General features: G+C 34.2%; 1 protein-coding gene across 1 annotated transcript in view; it reads left to right on the plus strand.

Moving 5' to 3' along the window:
• CFTR (CF transmembrane conductance regulator) overlaps positions 1 to 23,058 on the plus strand; it is a 132,728-nt gene that overhangs the window by 95,278 nt on the left and 14,392 nt on the right. The window contains exons 24-25 of the mRNA XM_034431038.3: positions 3,745 to 3,834; positions 12,340 to 12,512. Coding sequence (XP_034286929.2) covers positions 3,745 to 3,834; positions 12,340 to 12,512 — 263 coding nt within the window. The remainder of the gene's footprint in view (positions 1 to 3,744; positions 3,835 to 12,339; positions 12,513 to 23,058) is intronic.

The following is a 23,058-nucleotide window of genomic DNA, read 5'->3' on the forward strand; positions in this document are numbered from 1 at the left end:
CTCGCAACAGAGAACCCATAGCTTCTAAATGAAACAGAGCCTGAAGATGACAGGGTTGTGAGCCTGTCGAAACGTTGCTTTAAGAAAAACTTTTAGAGTCACTGGTAGGATTTTAGCTGAGGTTTTAAAGGACCTTGCAGAGTGCTCTGTAAAGATTTTTAGAAGATTTTAAGCTGGGATTTTAACCAGGATTTTAAATATTTTAACCAACTTATTTACAATGACGCGGGAAAACACCCGAGATTTTAATAAGCAGTGGGTGCGCATGCCTGCCGCTTGCGCAAATGGAGCTGTGCACTTACACTTGCCCACTACTCATGCAAAACTAACCCCTCTCACCCTCCCACTGGTTTGCAAAACAAGAAATGTTGGTTTATGCCAGCAAGAATGACTGATCTGAATTGCTTACCTGCAACCCTAAAGATTTGCCATCTAGGATAAAACAGTACAAAATATTGTGATTCAAATATTAGTGGATAATTAGTTTGAAGACTTACATAGTGACATAATTTAGTTTTACAGCTGATTAATTATAATGATTTAGTTATGCTACACTTATATCTTTTCCCTGAAGATTGAAATGCAATTATGCTTGGTACAAGGATGTAAAAAGATGGCATTTTAATTCTGATAAACTTTATGTAACTCAATGCCTTGGGTTAGACCAATTGATCAAATGACTCTTATTTCTAATTTGCATATATGAAGTGTTAAGGAAATTTGCAGAGCAAAAACCAGTAATACTTTATTTGAAATTCTGAAATTGTAAGAAGCATAGCATAGGCATCTCTTTCTTTAACTTGCTGCTCCCACTTCCTGGAATATACCAATACTGATTTTTCATATTTCTACCTTACTACTGGATTTTCTTCCAGGATTTGAATTAATATAGGTCTGTGGGCATATCTATTGAGCTAGTGAGAAATGTTTGGTTTTGTTCCCTTTGGTTGGTGCTATCTATTCGGTTTTATTGTTTATTTTATACCTCTTGCATATACAGTATCTTTTGGAGTTGGACAGCCTAGAAATGTATTAATAAATAAATCTAAATCAAATAGGCAATGCAAACAAAGAAGAGGAAACCATAGCAACAATAATAGAGGGGACATCCTGCTGAGATTTTAGTGGTCAAAAGGTTGGTCTATTAACAGCAATCAAGGACAGGGCTAGATATAATGATTTACAACATGCATGAGATACAAGCACGTAACCATAACCAACATCTTGAAGAGTGCAAACAGGAAGAATTTCAAACAATATATGCTTGTGTTGAGATAATGGTCAATCTTACTTAAGCTCCATCTGAGAGACTTAATAGTCTGCCATAATTGGAGAAAGATGCAGTACTACTGAGATACATTGGAACAGCAATGAAAAAACAATTAGGTAAATTCAAAGGAAAGGGAACAAGGAAGAAAGAAATAATGGAAATTGACTTGGCCTTTTCTAAAATCCAAGATAGCCTTAAGTAACACAAAGGAACTGAGAAAGGAGTTTTCTCCTTAGTATTGCAGTAGCAAGAATAAAATGTTACAAAATACAACTTAATATAAATGTAAAAAAATGTAAAATTTTCAAAACAGAAACTGTTTTGAAATAGATTTTAACAGATTAAGAAACTATATGAAAAATTATATTCTAAATTCAGAATAGCAATGGAATATTTTACATGGTCTCCTTTTGCAAACTGAGCAGTGCAATTAGGAAATTCATCTGTTTTAGGAAAGCAAAATACATCACCTCATGCATATTAGATAACTATTGGTAAGAGATATTGTAGGTATTATGAAGCTATTGCTTCCTTTTCTAAGAAAAAAACTGGTTTGTTCAGTTAAATTTCATGGTCATCATTGGATTCCAAACTATTTAATTGATCTTCACAAACCTAGCCAAGTGTAAACTATGCCAGACATAGTTTCTCTATTGTATTAGTACAACCACACCCACTAATCTCGAGAAACTAATACCATAGAGAACACGACTAATTCCATTAAGTTAAAAGAAACCTACAGAAGCATAAGACAACAAAGATCTTAATTGACAGGCCCTGCCTCAGGCAAGTTATTTTTCTCTAACTAGGAATAGATTTTCAAATAACGTTCCATACAAACTTAATAAAGAAGAATATGTGCTCTTTTGTTTCAAGCATTTCTTTTTTATCATCAATGCTGAAGTTCTGTACTTCTTAGGACCTATTCTCAGGAACCATAGGATAATTTGAATTTCCTGCAGACATCTCTTATGAAGTGCTTGTTTCTTGATGTTGGATAGGTATATGATATTGGTTGAGCAGGGTTTGTGGGCCTTGATCCATTTCCTTTATCTTGAGGTGAATTTAGAAAGCTGTTTTGGAGTATTAATCTAGGGCTGCAATTCTATGCATTTATACTTGAAAAACAAAGTTCATTAAATTAAGCCAACAGGCATAGATTTTGATTTGCAAGTGTGCTATTGCAAATGAGTGCTTTGAATATGTACATGCTTGATTAAAGATCATTGTCAAATGATCAAATGTTAGTGTGACAAATACAAACATGCCTCCCTCCTCAGTAAAAATTACCATTTTATTTATGTACTATTTATATATAGTATATAATTATTTACATGCTGTTTTTCATCCCACCCAGTGCCCAAATATACAACTAAATGCAGTTAAAAAAAAAAAAAAAAGAACAGGAATGAAAAAAAGCAAAAACTTAGCAAAATAAAAAATCATAGCAGCTCATCTGAAGTTTGAGAGAATGGAGACCTGTTGGGCACCTCTTGGGGGAAGTAATGCCACAATTGATGTGCCACAATACAGAAGGCTCTACCTCTGTGCTGAGATTAGTAGGTTAGTGCCCCTAAGGCTGAGCAGAGTTGGGCTGGTGATCTGATTGGAAGTTATAGCTGCCAATAATAGATTGTCTCAGGCACAGGAAAAGCCATTAAATTTATGGAAACCCAACCCATCATAATTGCTGGAATTAGGCAAGACAATGAAGGAGCAAAGGTTTCAGCTTCCATTTTATCTGCCAAGTAAACTCTTAGTAGTTTTAGTAGGGAAGATCAAATTTAAGAAATCAAAGTAAAACCTTATCATATCACAAAATGACCCAATAGTCAATGCCAACTAGATTCTTAATTATTTACTGTTTAAAATAATTAATGAAGTAATTTATTACCTAAAACCAATAAAACTGAACAGGTAATGTCTTCTTCAAGTTGAAACTTTTGTGACTTCATGAGCATGCCTATGCCTATGTTGTCTTGGCTATACCCTAATAACTTGCTGTTGTTATCTTCTGTGCTTTCTTTTTCTTCTCAATGTATCTCCTTTCCTAAAGGTACTGTACTTGTGAATCTTGACTCTGATTAGCCGCCATGTTCAGAGAAATCAGCCAATTATAGTATAATCATATAATGTACTCTACTGTACAGTATGCTATACTATGCTATTATATCCTATATATTTCTAGATAGTATAGAAGTATAATATTGATGCAAAATTAAAACTATAGAGAACTGAACTCGGTGGTACTTATTAGATATGTTTCATAATGTTTATCTATAGTATTTATTCAAGGAAACAAATCCCTGGTTGTACTTCTTAGAAAATTGTTACTGTTTGGAAAAAGGAAAGCTATTAACAAATTCAAATATCTGATTTGTTAATTCAGAGAAAATTAAAAGTTATTTCTTATTTCTAGCTTGTGACATTATTTTTAACAATATTTTTGTTTCATTTTTTCCCTGTTCCCACAGAAAGTGTTCATATTCTCGGGATCTTTTAGAAAAAATTTGGATCCTTATGGACAATGGAGTGATGAAGAACTATGGAATGTTACTGAAGAGGTAGGAAATGTCCACCTTTGTTCTTTAACTTTTAAGCAAGATCTTTATAATATAAGCATGAATGAGCATCCATTTTAGAAACATGGACCATAATTTTCATATAAATAAGCAAACATATAAATAGGAGAAGATACTCGCCCCAAGAACTTTGTCACCTATCTGACATTTTATAAAATAGATTTTTCCTTGTTCCTTAGAATATGCACTCTCTTGATAAAAGAACTACACATATAATTAGGAAAATCACTAAATCATTTTATTTGCTTGTTTGAAAGTTTACAACATTAGAATCTCCACTGCCTTAGTGGGTTTATTTACTCTTGCTTGATTTACCTTTGCATTGTCTTTATATCCTACATTTGCTTATTTATTGGGTTTGAAGCAAGATTTGGAAATGTGGCAAAGAGCTGGGTCAATGTACAATGCCCTCTGATTGTTCAGAGAGCATTGAAGATACATTCAGAAATGGGTAAAATCAAAGCATGATAGAAAGTCAAAACTAGAATTTTGAATCATCTTCATCATAAGGTATGCTCCTACACAATAAAAACTGGAAATCTGTTCTGTGGAAACTGAAGAGTAGCTGATTTTAAGATATTTAAGCACTCCTAGGTATCATATTACATTTTGGTAACTTACTGCTTCCATGACTAGTATAAAGTTAGAAATAAAATAATATTCAAAATAACATTTTTCTTGAATTTTTCTAATATACTTTTCTAATGTTTATTTTATAATATGTTTTATATCATTCTCCAGCTGAATTTATCTGGAGTTGTACATTTGAATATTCTGTATATAATAAACTATGAAAGATTATATAAAAGGCAGCTAACATGCTAGTGTTTTGAAAACACTTAAAAGTCTTTGGAAAATAAGAAGACACATACAAAAAAATATACACAGCTTAATTAAGGCATCTCTTTATTAAAGCATCTCTTTACCACTTAATGTTCCAGGATGATGGCAGTTCGCAAATTAGCCCACAGGTAGATGTAGATAGGTGATCCTTGAAATATAAAACACTTTTTAAAAACCATCAGCATTTGGAGTGGAAATAGAGTGGAAGTCATCAGGTACCATAGCACAAACTTAATTGGCAATGTGAACTGATTATAATTTTCTAATCATCTTCAAAATAGTGGAACAAGTGCAGTGGTGTTGAAAGAGTTTCCAGGCCTAACACTATATTTGCCACGAAAGAGATTACTCATGTGAAAAAAAAAATCCTTCTATGACGAGTTCTGCCCATCACTAGCTGGCAGGAAAACCATCTGCCAATTATTGTGCTGAGCAAGAACAGAGCAGTTCTGTCTGTAAGATTTTGCTTACCATCTTTAAGCCTCAGATTCCTTTCCTCTTATTACTCATTTTACCATAAATCAAGCTGATAACATTATTTTTTGTTTCTTTTAGAAAAGGGATCTGAATCAAACGGCATTTTATTTAAAATTTACCTTCCCTTCCCTTCCAAATGGGAGGGGTGTTCCCATTTGCCCATTGTTTTCTTATTTCAGTCCTGTGCTAAATAAATAAGATCCAAATAGTTACAAGCACTTGCAGTATATTTGCTATCTGCCAATTCAGATGGATCACCAACACAGCTTATTGTTTCAATTTATTTATTGGTTCGATTTATATGCCGCCCTTCTCCGGAGACTCAGGGCGGCTTACAATGCCTTAAGCAATAGCCTTCATACTTTTGTATATACCTGCTTAGTAGGGCTTCTTTCCCCCCCCCCCCCAGCGGTGTTCTTTTTTATACAAAGTCAGCTTATTGCCCACACAAACTGGGTCCTCAGCTTGTCTATGTTCATCTCTTTAGAGAGACAATAACAGAATAGCCACAGATGGGAGTGTGCATATATGTGTGTTGTGTTACTGAATCAACTTGAAATGGCCAATAAACACTATTATCATTCATTGACCTGCAACTAATTCATTTCCTGTGTAATAGGTGGTAAACCACAATAGATTTTGCATTATTAGGCACTGTGGTGGCGCAGTGGTTAGAAAGTAGTATTGCAGGCTAACTCTGCCCATAGCCAGGAGATCGAACCTAACCGGCTCAAACTTGACTTAATCTTTCATTCTTCCGACATCAGTAAAATGAGGACCCAAATTGTTTGGGGGCAATATGCTGACATCAAGGGTGGGTTCTAAATTTTTTTACTACTGGTTCTATGGGCGTGGCTTATTTTGTGGGCGTGGTTTGATGGTCATGTGACAATTATTTAGGATTTACAGAGGTACCAGGCTTTTAACTGCTTCCAGAGCTGTACTGGTCTACCCATTTGTTCTTGCAGCGTTCCAGTCTACCCATTTGTTTTTTGAGCGCACTGATCTACCACCACACTGCCTTTTAACACTGATCAGCTGTAGGGCGGCCCTTTGAAGCCCTGCGGCAAGAGTTTAAACAGTTGTTTTCCTTCTAGCCGATCAGCTGGGCCTCGGGAGGCAGCGAATAATTGGGGGCAGGGCCAAATAAAAGATAAGAATAACGCGGGGGGGGGAGGCGGGAGGGCCCACCTCCCAAACAAAGAGAACTGGTTCGGTGACATCATATTGTCACCACTACCGGCTTGGCCGAACTGGGCCGAACCGGGAGGAACCCACCACTGGCTGACATTATAAACTGCTCAGAGAGTGATGTAAAGCACTATGGGGGGGTATGTAAGTCTAAGTGCTATTGCTAATACTATTGTTATTATTTCAGAAGAGCTAAGGCCAAATTAAGTGTGTCTCAGCCAGTGTTTGGAGGTGAAACAAAAGCACCTTAAGAAAAAAACCTACAATTGTTGAGGCATATTTGTAGGATAATGTAGTAGTTAAGATATTGAAATTGGATCAGATACTGATTCAGTTCTTATTTACTTAGTTTACTGGATGACCTTGAAGTAGTCATTCTGTTTCAGCTCTGTCTGTTGTGGTGAGGATGAAATTTAGAGATTCCTTTCATGTGTCTCAGAAGGATTAGGGTTAGGAGGACCGTGACTGGGCTTGGAAACTAAGGAGAATCAGGCTTAATTAGTCTTCAGGGTACAGCAGGGCTATAGACTGGGAATTAAAGAGAAAAATCCCATAAGAAGGAAATGGCAAAGCATTTCTGCATTGTTGCCAAGAAAACTACAAGGACATAATTTAAAAAAATCACATGTAGTGTGACTCATCTTACCAGATATATGAGTTTGAGCAGAGAGGAAAAGTGGCATGTAAATGCAAAAAACAGTATATATCAATCCCAATCTATTCCCAACCAGCAGTCTCACAAGTAGCATAGTTCAGACCACTGAATACTGAGATTCAGAATAACAAAATATTATTATTTTTTTAATTATATATAGTTTTTATTATAACACTCTGTCTAAGTCCTAAAGGTAAAAGATAAAGGTTTCCCCTGTCCAATTATTATTTTAAGGAAGTGAAAATAAAACCACACACACACAAAATAAGATGCATCTTTTTTCTTCATTAATAGAGGGTGTAATATTTTACATTGTAATGGCTCCATCTGGTGATAAAACATTTTTTATGTTTTCCTTTGAAACAGGTAACTTTTTTATTTTAGTGGTTTGGGCATTATTTTGAGACCAGTCTTTGGAGATAATAAAAGGCTACAATGGTACCTTTTAAAGACACTATTTACCTATTATCCCAACACTATATTTTTAAAAAGACACAAAAATCCAATCCAATCTTCTCTGGGGTCTTCTTTTTTATTTTTTAAACACACAAACAAACATACAAAACATCTTTTCTGAACATAATATTGGCCCGGTCTTAAATTTGTACAGATTTTTGTTCATCTTTAACACAATTTTATATGTTCAATTTTTATCATAGCATTTATTCTCTCTAATTTAAGAAACCAATATTACCCTTCATCTTAACTTCTCATCCTGATATAATTCTTTTTTTCTTTTCCCTCCTTAAAATTTGAACCCCTAAATTTAAATTCACATAAGATAGTACAATCCCTAATTATTTCCTTAAATTCTCTTATTCTAATTACAAATGATTATTTTTTCAACTATTCAAAATAATACAATTTAACATATTAGTAGAAACCAATTAAATATATCTCTTAACCCAAATGTTCCAACTACTACAATTTCATATGTTAAACTTCTTATTTCTCTTATTTTCAATTCTTAAACATCCCTACATTTTGTCATTTCTTCATATTGATTTAAATAATTCATTATTACCCTTTTATTACTTCATCAATTATTTATATTCTTATCTCTTATTTTAAAAATAATCCATTTATCATAATTTCACTAATTAATTAAGCATATTCAGTAAAAAAAATCAATTAAGTATCAATCTTAATCCAATACCCCTAAATTTAAATTCATACAACTTAATACAATTCCCAATTATTCCCTTAAATTTTCTTGTTCCAATCTCGAATATTTTTTTCTTTATCAACTGTTCCAAATAATACACTTCAACATATTTATAAAAACCAATTAAATATATCTAATTAATTCATAATCCAATATCATTTAGCTTTCCTTTCTTATTTAGTTAAATTCCAAATATATAATTAGAAAATTCCAGTTATTACAGTCCCCTTCATTAATTAAAAATATTCCAATTATTACATTCATCATACATCCATATCGTTTAAAATCACTTCATTAATAACACAATTTCATCTTTTGTCTAGTATTTATTTCATTTACCCCATATTCCTCTTCCATTTCTTTCTCCCTTTCTATCTTTATATTTTTTTCTTTTTCTTTCCCCTTCTTTTCTTTTGTATTTTAAAGTCCTGAACTCTTTTCCCTTTTTCTTATCTTTCCACTGTTAATCCCAGTATAATAATTTTGTTTTTTAAAATCATAAACTCTTCTATTTTGCTGTGTCTTTCCCATCATTTTCCATCCCTTTTCCCTTTTTCTTATTTTCCCACTGATAATCTCAGTGCAATCATTTAAGTTTTTTATATTCTTTCTATTCCACCCTCTTTTCCTTCTTTGTTTCTTTCCCCTTTTTCTATTTCTTCCATTGTTGATCCCAATGTAATTTTTAAAGTTCTCCTTTTTATTATTATATTTAATTATATTTTATATTAAATTATTAAATTATTAATAATTTATTATTATTATTTAAAATTATTATTATAATTTTATTATTACTACCCACATAATCATTTAATTTAGCATGATCATGTCTTTGTCTTTTTCTTTATTGTCAGTCTCTTTTTCTTGCTTCTCATTAGTTATTTCTTTGTCAGCTTGAATGTATCCTAAATCAATTTTTTGATCATCAAATTTTGATTTTCCATGCAACATTGTAGTCATTTCTCTTATTTCCATTTTCAATGATAAGTACATCATTTTCATCATTTCCTTAAGTTCCTGCACCATTTTGTTCTTTCTGGGTTGATATTATTCCAATTGAAGTTACGTTGTAGTCCTCTCTTTTTTTTTAATCCTCAAAGCCAAAATACTTGTGAACAAACAAAGCCTCCTTAAAAATTTTCACATGCTGTTATCCCTTTCAAAGTCCAAGTTTTTTTTTCTAAAACAAAGAATCAGTGTTATAATCAAGTGAATCAGTGTTTTTTTTCTCCTGAAAATGGCTCTCTACACAATCCACAATTACAATCAACAAGTTACGAAAGCATCCATTTTGTTTACAGTCCGCTTTAACAGTTTTTACTTATTTAATTTTTTCTCTTCTTCTTTTTCAGCTTTATATGCACCAAATCAATTTAAAATTCAGTCCAAATTTGCATAGTTCAAATTCCACGTTACATTTCAATTCAATTTCAATTTAGAGTCTTTAACCAGTCCTTTCTATTTACAGATTTTTCTTCATTCTTTAATCTTCCTCCCTTTAAAATTCCCAAATTAAAGAAGAATCTCGTGTTCTTAATTTCTTCTAATTTTTTAAAGTTCTCCAAATGCTTAAGTCCAAAAAAAAAAAAAAAAAAACCAATTTTCTGATTGGGTTTTGTCACTTTATAATTTCTGCCTTACTCTTCTTCTTCTGTCCTTTCCCACACCTATTAGCCCCTGTTATAGTGCTAGAACATTTACAATTATTTTGAAAATCCTTTTTTTCCCCTTTCTGCCTATGAGTTAGATGTCACTCACCCGGCATCAATGTTCCACTCAATTCTCCGCTCCTGCACAGTGCTTAGTCTGTTTGCCCCAGCTTACTGGCGGTTGTAATGGCTGCTGCCCCCTGCTGCAGAGTCGGAGAGAGTTACCTCTGACCTCCAAGGAACTTGCCTGTTCCTCTTGGTCTTCTAAGGTGCCTCTCCTTCTTCACTGTCCCTACAGGACAGATCCGGTCCAAAGACCCGTCTGCAGCAGTTCGTCAGCCCGGGATTTCGCAGGGCTCATCGGAGCCCGCTAATCCCCGACTGTCTCACTGCGATGCTTCCGGTCAAATCCCTTCTCTGGGGTTTTCTGTAAGGGTTACAGAAATGATACTGGGAGGTTATTTTATAAATATTTATTTAGAACATATTTTTATTATTTTTATAAATAACTGAAGGCTGTGAACATATCTAATACTTCTTCTTCCTCCTGTTTTCCCAAAACAGCAACTCTGTGAGGTGGGTTGGGCTGAGAGAGAAACTGACTCAAGGTCATCTAGCTGGTTTTCATGCCTAAAGTGTGACTAGAACTCATGGTCACCTGGTTTCTAACCTGGTGCCTTAACCACTAGATGAAACTGATTCTTTGCATTGTTTGTTTCAGTAATCCTTATTTAGCCTTATCAAGGGTACCTGGAACTGAAATGCCACCATAGATTTGAACATCATCCAACGAATTATGTATCAGGAGTACATAATTTGATAAGTGTTGAGAGATAGCCTTGAGCAGCTTGTCTATATCCTTAGACTGCATAGGTGAAAAGTTAACCATGAAAACAGATACCAGATAACAAAATGATTGATATATCATTGAAACATACTACAACCAAGAAATCCAAGTAAATTTGAATGGTTTGAATGGAATAAGGGGAAAAAAGCAGAAAGTTATTTTCCAGCATTTTATCAAAATTGAAGCAAACTTCAAATTACAGTTGAAGTAGAAAGTCAGGATTATCAGAATTTCTATGGAAATCAAACCAAACAGAACTCTGAAACATGAAAACAGATCTGAACATTACTTTTTTAAAGCTCTAGTTAGGAGCTTTGTTTTGTTTGTGGGATTCACACCCCTCTTTCCCCTAAGATATGGTTGGGAGAAGAACTGCATGTGATTCTTGAGCAACCAAAATGAGTCTTTCTAAGGCCCCCAGTTTCTATGGCTGGCTGTTATCCTGTACATCATGTGTCCTTTTTTGGTAGACCAGTTGGTAGACTGAAGAATTTTGTACAATCTAAGCTACCAAAGGAATCTCAATACCAATATTTTCCTTACCATGAGATAGCAGCAGGGACATCTGCAAGGGAGTCAAAAAAGTCAAGAGGTGGTTGAAACTGTATTGTTCCAACAAGCTGGACTGGCCTAAACATGAATTTTAATGGTTGTTTTAGTTTTTAATAAGATTGGGGCCAAATTATTTAATATATTTTTAAATTGCTTTTAAATTTTTTGTATATGTGTGTTTTAGTGTTGGCTGTGCACCGTCCTGAGTCCTTCAGGAGAAGGGCGGTATAAAAATTTAAATAAATAAATAAATAAAATCAATGCCCTATTCTCTTTGCATATGCATTAGGTGGCCATCATTGGGTTGGACTTGATAGAACCCAAAATGGGGCAGAGAAAAATATTTGGCTGCTCTTAGCTTTAAGAAAGAATATCTTGAAGCATCACTTCTGTCATTGTTAGCATTCCCCACAAAGTCTTGTTAACTTGGTAAACCTTTCTGCCAAACTCCGCTGTATAAATATCCTTTTCTCTATTGTCATTCTTTCAATTAATATTCACTTTTTTCAGTACTAAAACTTTATTAGTATGGAAACATAAGAACCGTTGAGGGCAATACTTGGTTCCTTAATATATATAAAAGTACATGGGTGGAGTATTGCAAAACAGATTTTAGCAGGAAATGAATCCATGAAGAGAGATGCAAAGAAGGGGAAATTGTTAAAGCGCCAGCAACAAACATTTCCTTGCTATGAGAGTACTTCTGTTTCAAGCCATGTTTATTTTTATAGTTAGGGAGGTATAGAATGAAGCAGCATATAAAATAGAATTTCTATAACTCAAGATACTAAGTCCAGATAAATTATAAATTCCATAGTGCAGAGCACAAATAAACCAGAAATTGATACCAGAAGTACAAACAAGTCAGAATTAAGATAACAAATTATACCTTTGTGTTAATTCCCAAATATGCTAAATGAGATCCATGTGCTCCAAAGGTTTTGTGCCAATACCCTGTACTAGCTTTATCTCATGTGGCATATGAAACATTACATTGCTCAATGAATAATGCTCCAAGGCTTTAATTGCTGAAATAAAACAAACCCATTTGTGTGATACAAAATGTTTCTTTTTCTCCCCTCTCTTTGTCAAATTGTTATGCTTTCAGGTTGGACTGAAATCTGTAATTCAGCAATTCCCAGGCCAGCTTGATTTTGTTCTTATTGATGGTGGCTATGTCCTCAGCCATGGACATAAGCAGTTGATGTGTCTTGCCAGATCAATTCTCAGTAAAGCTAAAATTCTTCTTCTTGATGAACCAAGTGCTCATCTTGATCCAATGTAAGTACCACAAAAATATTGTACTGGTGTTCCTTGACTTACAACAGTGACCGTTCAAAGTTACAACGGCACTGAAAAAGTGACTTATGACCATTGGCAGCATTCCCATGGCCACATAATTTACATTCAAATGCTTGACAATGCATTCACATTTATGACAGCTGCAGTATTAGTCATGTGATCCCCTTTTGTGACCTTCTGACAAGCAAAGTCAATGTGGAAGCCACATTCACTTAACCGTGTTACTAATTTAACTGCTGTGATTCTCTTAATAAATTTGACAAGAAAAGTCGTAAAATGAGGCAAAACTCACTTAACAAATTTTTCACTTAGCAACATAAATTATGGGCTCAATTGTGATCATAAATTGAGGATCACCTATATTTGTATATATTGGCTATAATGAAGTAATTCTGGTTTTCCTGCATTCAGAATTTTACAAAAGTACATACTGAATTTATAAAAAAGTGTATGCTTTGCCCTATTTATAGTTCAATGTAAAAATGGCTTTCTGTGATTTTGATACCATCTTGCAATTCCTTCTTCTAGCACTGATTTCATTGTATACATAATGCTTAAATGATCTAGAGAATAAATATAAAATATATGGCGACTCTCTGCAATGTTAATCATGCTGTTGGCATTACCCAAAACTGCATCTTAAATAAATAAATCAATGGAACGAATTTTACTATTGTCTGAGAACAACCTACAGAGATTCAGTACCTGGTCTTAATATTGCATTGTCATGATTTGGAATGAACGATTGCATGACATTAGACTGAAGTATTTGCCTAAAGGCATTATAATAGATGGGTGATGTAGTTTTATAAATTTAGCAGACATATGGCATGGAAGACCAGTATTCTCCCCTGGGATCAATATGAAGTCTTCAAAAGAGCAGGACCTAAGTATGCTTTACAGCCAAAATAACATCTAAGGCCCAGGCAGCGAACAGTTTTTTATCATATACCTAAGGTCCTTGTAAATTACCTCTATCTTAAAAAGAAGTACTATATTTTGTGCTGTATTCATTTTTCACTTCTTGCTAGTTGAATTGGTCTCTTGCTATGAGCTTGGAAGGGTTTTGATTTATTATGTACCATCAAGTTGCTGCTGATCATGCAGACTGTTTTCAAGATAATCTGTCTCCAATCTGATTCTTCAGATCTTCCAAAGTGCACCCATCACCATTCTAGTTGAGTCTATCCACCTTGCTGCTGGTAGCCACAGGATTATTGCATCCTTAACATTTAGATGATAGGCAGAAGTTGAACAAGTATCTTCTTAAAGCTAAGCTTCTCTTTAGTTAGGCCCAGAAGTATTATTTAGTACTCTTCAAGCTTTAAAATAGTGTAATAATTTCCAACAATAAAGGCCAGTATGCAATCATTTTAGTCATTGTCTATCCATTGCAAGATCAAGGCCTCTTCTGCATCTTTCCAACCAATACTGGCCTGAGCTTTCTTTTGCCAACTGGGCCCACAATTTTTGGTGATGTAATTGATCCATCCTGTTTTAGGTCTCTTTCGTGGAAGCTTTTTATCAAGTGGGATCCATTCGATGAATGCCTTGGTCCATCTGCCATCAGTTCGTTTGCTATGTACCAGCTCATTTCCATTTCTATTCTTTTACTCTCTTTTTTTATTTTTATTTTTAAACATAAACATAAAACACATCTTTTCCAAAACGAAGCATTGATCTGGTCACAAATTAGTACAAATCACTAACAAATCTTAATTTCCAATTAACACAACTTAATATTTTACTCAGTTATTTCCCTAAATTCTATCAATTTAACTATGCCATTATCCCAAAAACCTTACTTAAATCTTAAATCCTAACCAAATATCATTCCATTTTTCTCTTTCTTTTCACTTAGATAGATATATTTTAACAATATAAATCATTACAGTTATTGTAAACATTTAAAAGATATTTTAACTATTGGTCCCAATGTAATCATCTTCATTACTTTACTATTAATCCTAACACAAGCATTTCATTTTTATTACTGTTGAACTCAGCATTATCATCTTTATTTCTGTTGTTAAACCCAATTTATACATTTCATTTTTACTGTTAATCTCAAAATTCTCCTCCTTTTTTTGGCTGTCCTACCCAACATAATAATTTTTATTTTTTGGCTGTTCATTCCAGCATTACTGTTACTCCCAGCAAAATCTTCTTTATTTTGCTGTCCTACCCAACACAATCATTTTTGTTTTTTGGCTGTTAAACACAGCATAACCATTTTTGTTTTTTGGCTGTTAAATACAGCATAATCATTTTTGTTTTTTGGCTGTTGAACCCAGCCTAGCATTTTAATTTTTTGGTGGTTAAATACAGTATATTCTTTTTTGTTTTTTGGCTGTTAATCACAGCATAATCATAGTTAACTTTATTGGCTGTTAAACACAGCATAGTCATTTTTGTTTTTTGGCTGTCAAATACAGCATAACCGTTTTTGTTTTTTGGCTGTTAATCACAGCATAATCATAGTTAGCTTTACTATTAATCCCAGCATACTCCTCTTTTTTGTTGTTTCCATCCATCTATACATTGCTTATTTCAGTTAATCATATTTATCATTATCCTTTTTTATGACAATTTAAATTGAGACATGGTTCTTGCTTGAAACATACCTTTGTATATATTTAAAAATCTCTTTTAACATGCTTAATTTCTCTTATATTCTAATTTCCATCAGCATTTCAATTTTATATATCTATGTCATATTCTTCTCATATTCTTATTCATCCATAATTATCTTATAAAAACCTCCTTTTTATTATTACTATCCACCTATACATTATTTCATTTTTTTTCATTTAAAAAACAAACTTTATTAAGTTTAAAAAGAAATAAAATTGTATAAAACATTCACAACCTTAAAATACAAACAACAAACAATGTATATATAATGTATATAAGTACACATATATACAAACCTAATTTTCCTTTTTTTCCCTTAATGACGGTGTATAATTATTACTTTTAATTCCATACTAAGTTTTGACTTTACTTTCTTTTCCATTGGTTTATCTACTCATACCAACTGTCCCATATCTTAAAATACTTTTGAGTCTTCCTTGTCTTTCAATTTCAACGTTAGTCTATCCATTTCTGCACATGTGTAAATTTTTTGAATTATTTGCTGCTCCGATGGCAATTGATCTGTTTTCCAAACTTGTGCTAGGGCTAACCTAGCTGCCGTAATTATATGTAATATTAGGTACTTTTTTTCCTTTCTAATGTTTTGTTTAATCATTCCTAACAAAAAAATTTCTGGTTCTAACTCAATATCCTCCGCAATTATTTCTGATATCAAAATTTTATTTTTATCCAATATTTCTTAATTTTGGGGCAAAGCCACCAGACATGGAAGAAGGTTCCCTGTGCTTGCTTGCATTTCCAGCATGTTGGATTAAGGTTTGAATACATCCTCGCCAATCTCGCAGGGGCTAGATATCATCTGTACCACATCTTGTAGTGGTTCTCCTTATATGCTACAGATTTTGTTATTTTATAGTTGGTTTCCCATACCCTTTCCCATTCTTCCAATTGTATATTTTTGCCAATATTCCTTGCCCAAGCTATCATTTGTCCTTTGATTAGATTTTCTGCTAGGTCAAACTCTTAATAAGTATTTATAAATCTTTGAAATCAAATTTCCATCTTTGGCTCCTAATAGTTTGTCTAGTCGGTTGGGATTTATTTCGATTCCTCCTTCCTCATTGTCTTTATTGTATCTAGTTTGTATTTGTAGGTAGGGCTACCAATCTATTTCTATGCCTTGTTCCCTGAGTTCCTGCCGTGTTTTTAATCTTCCTTGGGGATCCAGTAATTCTTTATATCTTATTAATTTATGGGGGGCTAATGTGTTGGGGTGTGTTGCCGCCTCCCGCTTCCCATTATTTCATTTTTAATCACATTGTTTTAGTCTTCTTTTTTCTTTTTCCAGTCGTGTCTACCTCATTTCTTCACTTTCTCACCTGCTAGTATATATTTCCTTCCATTTTCAAAGTCTTCAAATGTTGTCCTCCATATGTCATATTAAGTCTTTTTCTTATTTTTATTCCGGATAAAATGCATCAAGTTCCCTTCTCTTGAGCCTGCGCTAAATCCTTCTTTTATTCCTGCACCAGTTTTTAAATTATTATTATGTCAGATGTAAATGCCTTATTCTCCAATGTGTAAATAATGTATATATGGAACATCAGAGGTTAACTTATTCTTTGGACTTTAATGTATTCATAACTTACCACTCCCATTCCTAGCTCCACCCCTTGTATATATAAGGAGCCACCCTCACCATTCTCGTTGCTTCTATCTGTAAATATTCAGTAAATATAGAATGCCTGTTAAGAATAAAGAGAGATATATTTAAACCTCTAATCTTTATTATCATTATTGAGTCTGATCCTAAAAATATTGCAACAAGCTGGTAGCAGAGGATGGTTAATTGACTCAATAAAATAAACATGTATAAAAAAGAAATAGAAAGCAACAATCTCAGATCAGAGATACTGAGAATACTAAAAAGACAAAAGGATGACTACGATCTCATCGCGGACCTTCAAAATTTCTTGAAAGAAAACGAAGCAGCGAGAGAAAATAGCATCGAGACAACTGAATCCAAAGAAACAAAAACGGTGAGCGACCCATCTATAAAAGAAAAAATAACAAGAAGAAAGAACAGAGATCCCGCTCAAAATTTTGAATGGCAGCCATCTTGTCTTCAACCGGCCACTGAGGCAAGCAAAGCAGAGCCAATCACGATACACCATTCAAAATCTCTGGCGCGAAAAGAATCACACAGTACAAAAAATAGTAAAGAAAACCTTTATTCTTCAGAAGAATCAAATACGGACGCAGAAGAAACATCTATCAAACTGAAAGTCGAAGCAATCAAGAAACAACTATTTAAAACTTTTGATCCAGATTTAAAAATGGCAAAAAAATCAACGGAAGTCAATGACCCAAAAACAAAAAGACAAGCAAGCAAACAGACAAACCAGAACATATCCAGATCAACTCGTGCAGAAAGGATGACAACACCTGAGCCCAGAGGACCCTGCAGGTTTTATCCCACGCCGCAGACGGTTCCAGAGGTGGAGAGCTTCAAGCGGAGCGGCTTTGGCGAAAGGAGGCAAGCGTCAGCTATCAGCAAGAAGATCAAGGTAGAGACGGAGACCGAATCGTCGGAGGAGGAATCTTACGAAGGAATTGCAGCGACAGAGGCTTCCTATAGCAGCTCCGACAGAGATATGAACAACGCACACGCGCAGATGCATACAGAGAACTACAGAGAACATTATGAAGATGAAAGACCACTCAGAATAATGCACAGAATACCCACTCCATCCTGTGACTTTCAACACCTACGAGACCATGGACTACCCTCAGTTGTGAGTAGTGGGGATAATAATACTGGGGACTTACCTAACGATTTTCCAAAACTTAGAATTGATGGCATTAATTTGCAAGAGTGGTATCAGCAACTCCAGGTTGCCTTTATGAAGGAGAACTTACTATTTTTTATCACTAGTCCCCCAAAAAGACCTTGGACTTTAAAAATAGATTGTTTACACCATAGAGCTTTTTTCTTAGTAATATCTAGCGTGTCTCCTGCAATGTATCATAGTATCAAATCAAACCTAACTGTTTCAGAAATAATTCAATGTATGTTTAATCTGTTTCACAGCGACAGTGTAGCTACCACTACAAGAATGTCTAAGGATTTCTTTTCTTCCAGAGTAAAACCAGGGGTTTCCATAAGTGAGCATTTGATATCTCTAAACAAAATAAGAGCTGAGCTGCATCTGAGGGGGGAAGTGATTTCAGATCAAACAATGAAAAGTGTTATTATCAATTCACTTGATCCATCATGGGATAGCTTTATGTCACACTTAGATACCATTAATTTGGGATATTTATCCATAGAAAGTCTATCTAACAAATTGATAGCAGAAGACAATTCAAGAAGAAATCGATCCAGTAACCAAACAGACCACAAACCTTTTAGGAAAGTAGTCTTTCAAGATAAACATAATGAGGCCTTTAGATGCTACAATTGTGGATCCAGGGAACATAGTAGAAGAGACTGCCCCAAAGTCTCAAGAGAGAGACATAGGCCAGAATATAGGAGCATATATAATTACAGACAATCTTCCACAGATAGACACAAATATAGAAGTCCACCAAATTACAAAGAAGGTAGAGGGGGTAGAGAAAATTCAAAAGAGAGGAAATCTGGGTCACTGAATGGGCTAAATAAACAAGACAGCACCAGAACACAGCAGGATGAGAATAACAATTGGCTTATTGATTCTGGTGCAACAAATCACACCACCAACAACAAAAGTATATTATCTTCATTTATAGAAGATAAGTTTGTGATAAAGGTAGCTAACCAAGAAAAGGTTCAAGTACTAGGCAAAGGAAATGTGACCTTGCCTGGTCTAGGGAAAATAGAGGGGGTATTATTAATCCCAGAAATACCTCACAACATACTAAGTGCCATAAAATTAAGCAGAGAATCTGATATCAATATAGTTTTCTCAAAGGGGAAAGCAACTATAGAAAAGAACAAAACAAATGTAGGTACAGTAATGATAAAAGGAGGTCTACCCTATCTGATAACTAAAGAAAGATGTTTACATAACATTGATTCAAATATGGAAGATTGTATTGAAGCAGATGATGAAAATGTCAGTAACAGTGACAATGATGAGTGTAGAATAACTCATGATCACAAAAATACATACAAGGAAAAGAAACCAAAAATAGGTAAACCAATTCATGATGAGTGTGCTCACATCTTACACAGGAAGTTAGGACATGCAAGCTTTCCTGTAGTACAAAAAATGACTGAACACGCAGAAGGTGTCAAAATAAAAAATTGTGAAAATTATTTGGAATGCTCAGTATGTAAATCCACCAAACTAAAAACCAGTCCCAGACCAAAAAAATCTAACAGATCAACTAACAATATTTTTGATTTGGTACATATGGACTTAGTTGGTCCATTAAGTCCCTCAATTACCTATAGAAAACGTTACTTCCTAACAATAGTGGATGACTACAGCCGATATGGTTTTGTTTACACATTAAAGCACAAGGATGAAACATTTCAGAAATTTAAGGAATTCTACAAACGTATAGAAACACAACATAATATCAGAATAAAGCAAATTATGACAGATAGGGGATGTGAGTTCATGTCTAAAGAATTCTCCCAATGGTTAAAGGATAGAGGAATGTTACATTTCACGTCCACTCCTTTTTCTGCATTTCAAAATGGAGTTGCAGAGAGGAAAAATTCCACACTACAAACCATGATTAGGTGCACATTAGAGGATGCTGGTTTAGGCAAACAATTTTGGTCAGAGGCATTACATTATTCGAATTACACTCAAAATAGAACATGGTCCAGTATTGTAAATAAGACACCATATGAGGTGATGTACAATAGAAAACCCAAATTATCACACATGCACATATTTGGAGTCACTGCAGACGTACACATACCTAAACAATTGAGGAGAAAGGGAGAAAACGTATCCAGGAGATTAAGATTCATGGGATACGAAACTGGAACCAAAGGGTACAGATTTATTGATAGTAATAACAAATTTATAGTATCCAGAACAGCTGTGTTCCATGAACAGGCCAATTGGTCAAAATTGCACCTTAATGAAATATTTCCTAATAAATGTAAAGATACGATATCTTGCGAGGAAGGAACAACAGAAAATCAAAATATTAACAAAAGTAAGAACAAAACCAAAACTTGGACTAATAGTCAGCATAAAATAAAGACAGACACATTAACAAAAAAGGAAGCTAGATATTTGCATGATAACCATAGCAAGCCTGAAAGAACTATTAGAAACAATAGAAACCAAATACCAAATAAATACAAAGATTACATAATGCATATGAATGGAGAACAAATAACACCTAATACATATGAAGAAGTATTGAAACTTCCACATGAAGAAAGAGAAAAATGGGAACTAGCTATGGAAAAAGAGATGGAAAGTTTACAAGGATTAAACGTATTCACACCTGCGATCGCACCTAAGGATAAAACAATTATAGGTACCAGGTGGATTTATAAAATTAAGAACTTAGAAGGAGGCAATACCTTATACAAGGCTAGACTAGTTGCGCAAGGCTATGCACAAAAATATCCAGAAGACTATACTGATACATATTCACCCACAGTGAGAACAGAGAGTGTCAAAACAGCCCTTGTAGTAGCATCTGCACTCAATCTGGACGTATTCCAATATGACATACAGACCGCATACTTACATGCAAAATTAGATAAGGAAATATATGTAAGAGCACCACACAGTCAATACACTAATAAGAACGAAATTTGGTTATTAAATAAGAGTCTGTACGGATTAAAGCAATCCGGCAAAAGATGGTACGATTGCTTGGTAAAAGTACTTAAAACCATGGATTTCAACGCCACCACTGCTGATAACTGTTTCTTTGTAAAAAAGAGTAATGATCATATTGAATTTGTATTAATTTACGTGGACGATATTTTATACATTGGAAAGCATAAAGAGAGCAGGGAAATCTTTGTAAATAAGTTAAATGAACACTTCTCACTGAAATCTCTAGGTAAAGTGAATAAATACCTTGGTGTGCAAATTAACAAAACAAAAAGGGGATTCAAACTTACACAGAAAGATAAAATCATCGAACTCCTAAACAAATGTAACTTAAATAATGCTAAAACCTGTGACACCCCTATGCAAACTGATTTTCTTAGAAACACTGATGAATCTTCCCCTGAGTTTAAAGACAACACATTTTACAGATCAGTTATAGGTTCACTCCTTTATATATCTAATTGGACTAGGCCAGATATTGCATTACCTCTCAATCTATTGTCAAGATATGTTAGTAAACCAACCTTGTATCATTGGGAAGCTGTCAAAAGAATTCTAAGATATCTGAAGGGTACATTAGATTTTTGTTTAATGTTGGAACCCAATAATGACAGAGAACCAAAAATTACTTGTTATGCTGATGCAGATTGGGCTGGTGATACATCATGCAGAAAGAGTACTTCTGGTTATGTTTTTCTATTGAATGATTGTCCAGTTTACTGGTATACTGGTAAACAAGAACTAGTAGCCACTTCTACTACAGAAGCGGAATATGTTTGTTTGTCCAAGGCTGCAAATAACCTTGTATGGTTCAATGATCTGATCACTGATGTTTGGAAGAAACCCACTTTACCATTTATTATACATGAAGACAATAAAGCGGCCATTGAAATATCCAGATCCGATGCAATTGGACAAAGGTCCAGGCATATTGATATAAAGTTTAAGCATGTGAGACAACTGTCTCAAGACGGATTCATTAAAGCAATACATTGCGATACTTCTGAACAATTAGCTGACATATTAACAAAACCCTTACCTTCTAAACAACACAAATATTTAACTTCTAAATTATATGTATTATATTGTCCTGAATCAGAATGTAATTGGTGTTGTGTAACGAACCGGCATTTAGAGGGGGATTTGTCAGATGTAAATGCCTTATTCTCCAATGTGTAAATAATGTATATATGGAACATCAGAGGTTAACTTATTCTTTGGACTTTAATGTATTCATAACTTACCACTCCCATTCCTAGCTCCACCCCTTGTATATATAAGGAGCCACCCTCACCATTCTCGTTGCTTCTATCTGTAAATATTCAGTAAATATAGAATGCCTGTTAAGAATAAAGAGAGATATATTTAAACCTCTAATCTTTATTATCATTATTGAGTCTGATCCTAAAAATATTGCAACATATTATTCCAATTGTAGGAGTTCCATTGTAGTTTCCTTTTCTTTTCACCAAAGTCAAACTGCTTGCAGACAAGAAAAAAACCCTCCTCCACAAAGTCACCATGACTGTTATCTGTAGAGTTCAAAATTTTCCATAACAAAGACGAGTTACAATGTTCCTTTTTGAACCAGAAGGTGTCCCTCTACAATCCACATTTTCCATTAGTTATGCAAGTATCCATTTTATTGCAATTATATAACTGTCTAATTTAATTACGCTTCTTCCTTTAATTTTAAGAATATCAGATCAAATCTTCTTTTTTAAAATCCAGTTCAAATTTTAAAAAATCCAGTCTTTTCACCATGTCTCTATATTTAATCCATCAATTCTATTCAAGAGTTGGTTGTTTATCGGGTCTTTGTCTCTTAAAAGTTACATTTTAAACTTTCCATAGCCCCTTTGTTGTTCAGCCGCTATTTTAAGGCTAGGGGTCTTATAGTTAAAAATCTTGCTCTAAGCGTTGTTACAAGCCTGGGTTGGTTGTTACTCACCTGGCTTCAAAGAGCTCCATTTCAATCCACTTTCCTCCTGCACATCCCTTAGTCCGGTTGTCCCAGCTTCATGGCAGCCGCCATGGCTGCCGCCCTCCACCGCCAACTCACAGAGGGTTCCCTCTGACCTCCAAGGAACTTGCCTGTTCCTCTTGGTCATCCGAGGCACCCCTCTTTTTCC

This window comes from Pantherophis guttatus, chromosome 7 (genome assembly GCF_059756535.1).
Source record: "Pantherophis guttatus breed Tessera chromosome 7, ASM5975653v1, whole genome shotgun sequence".
NCBI lineage: Eukaryota > Metazoa > Chordata > Lepidosauria > Squamata > Colubridae > Pantherophis > Pantherophis guttatus.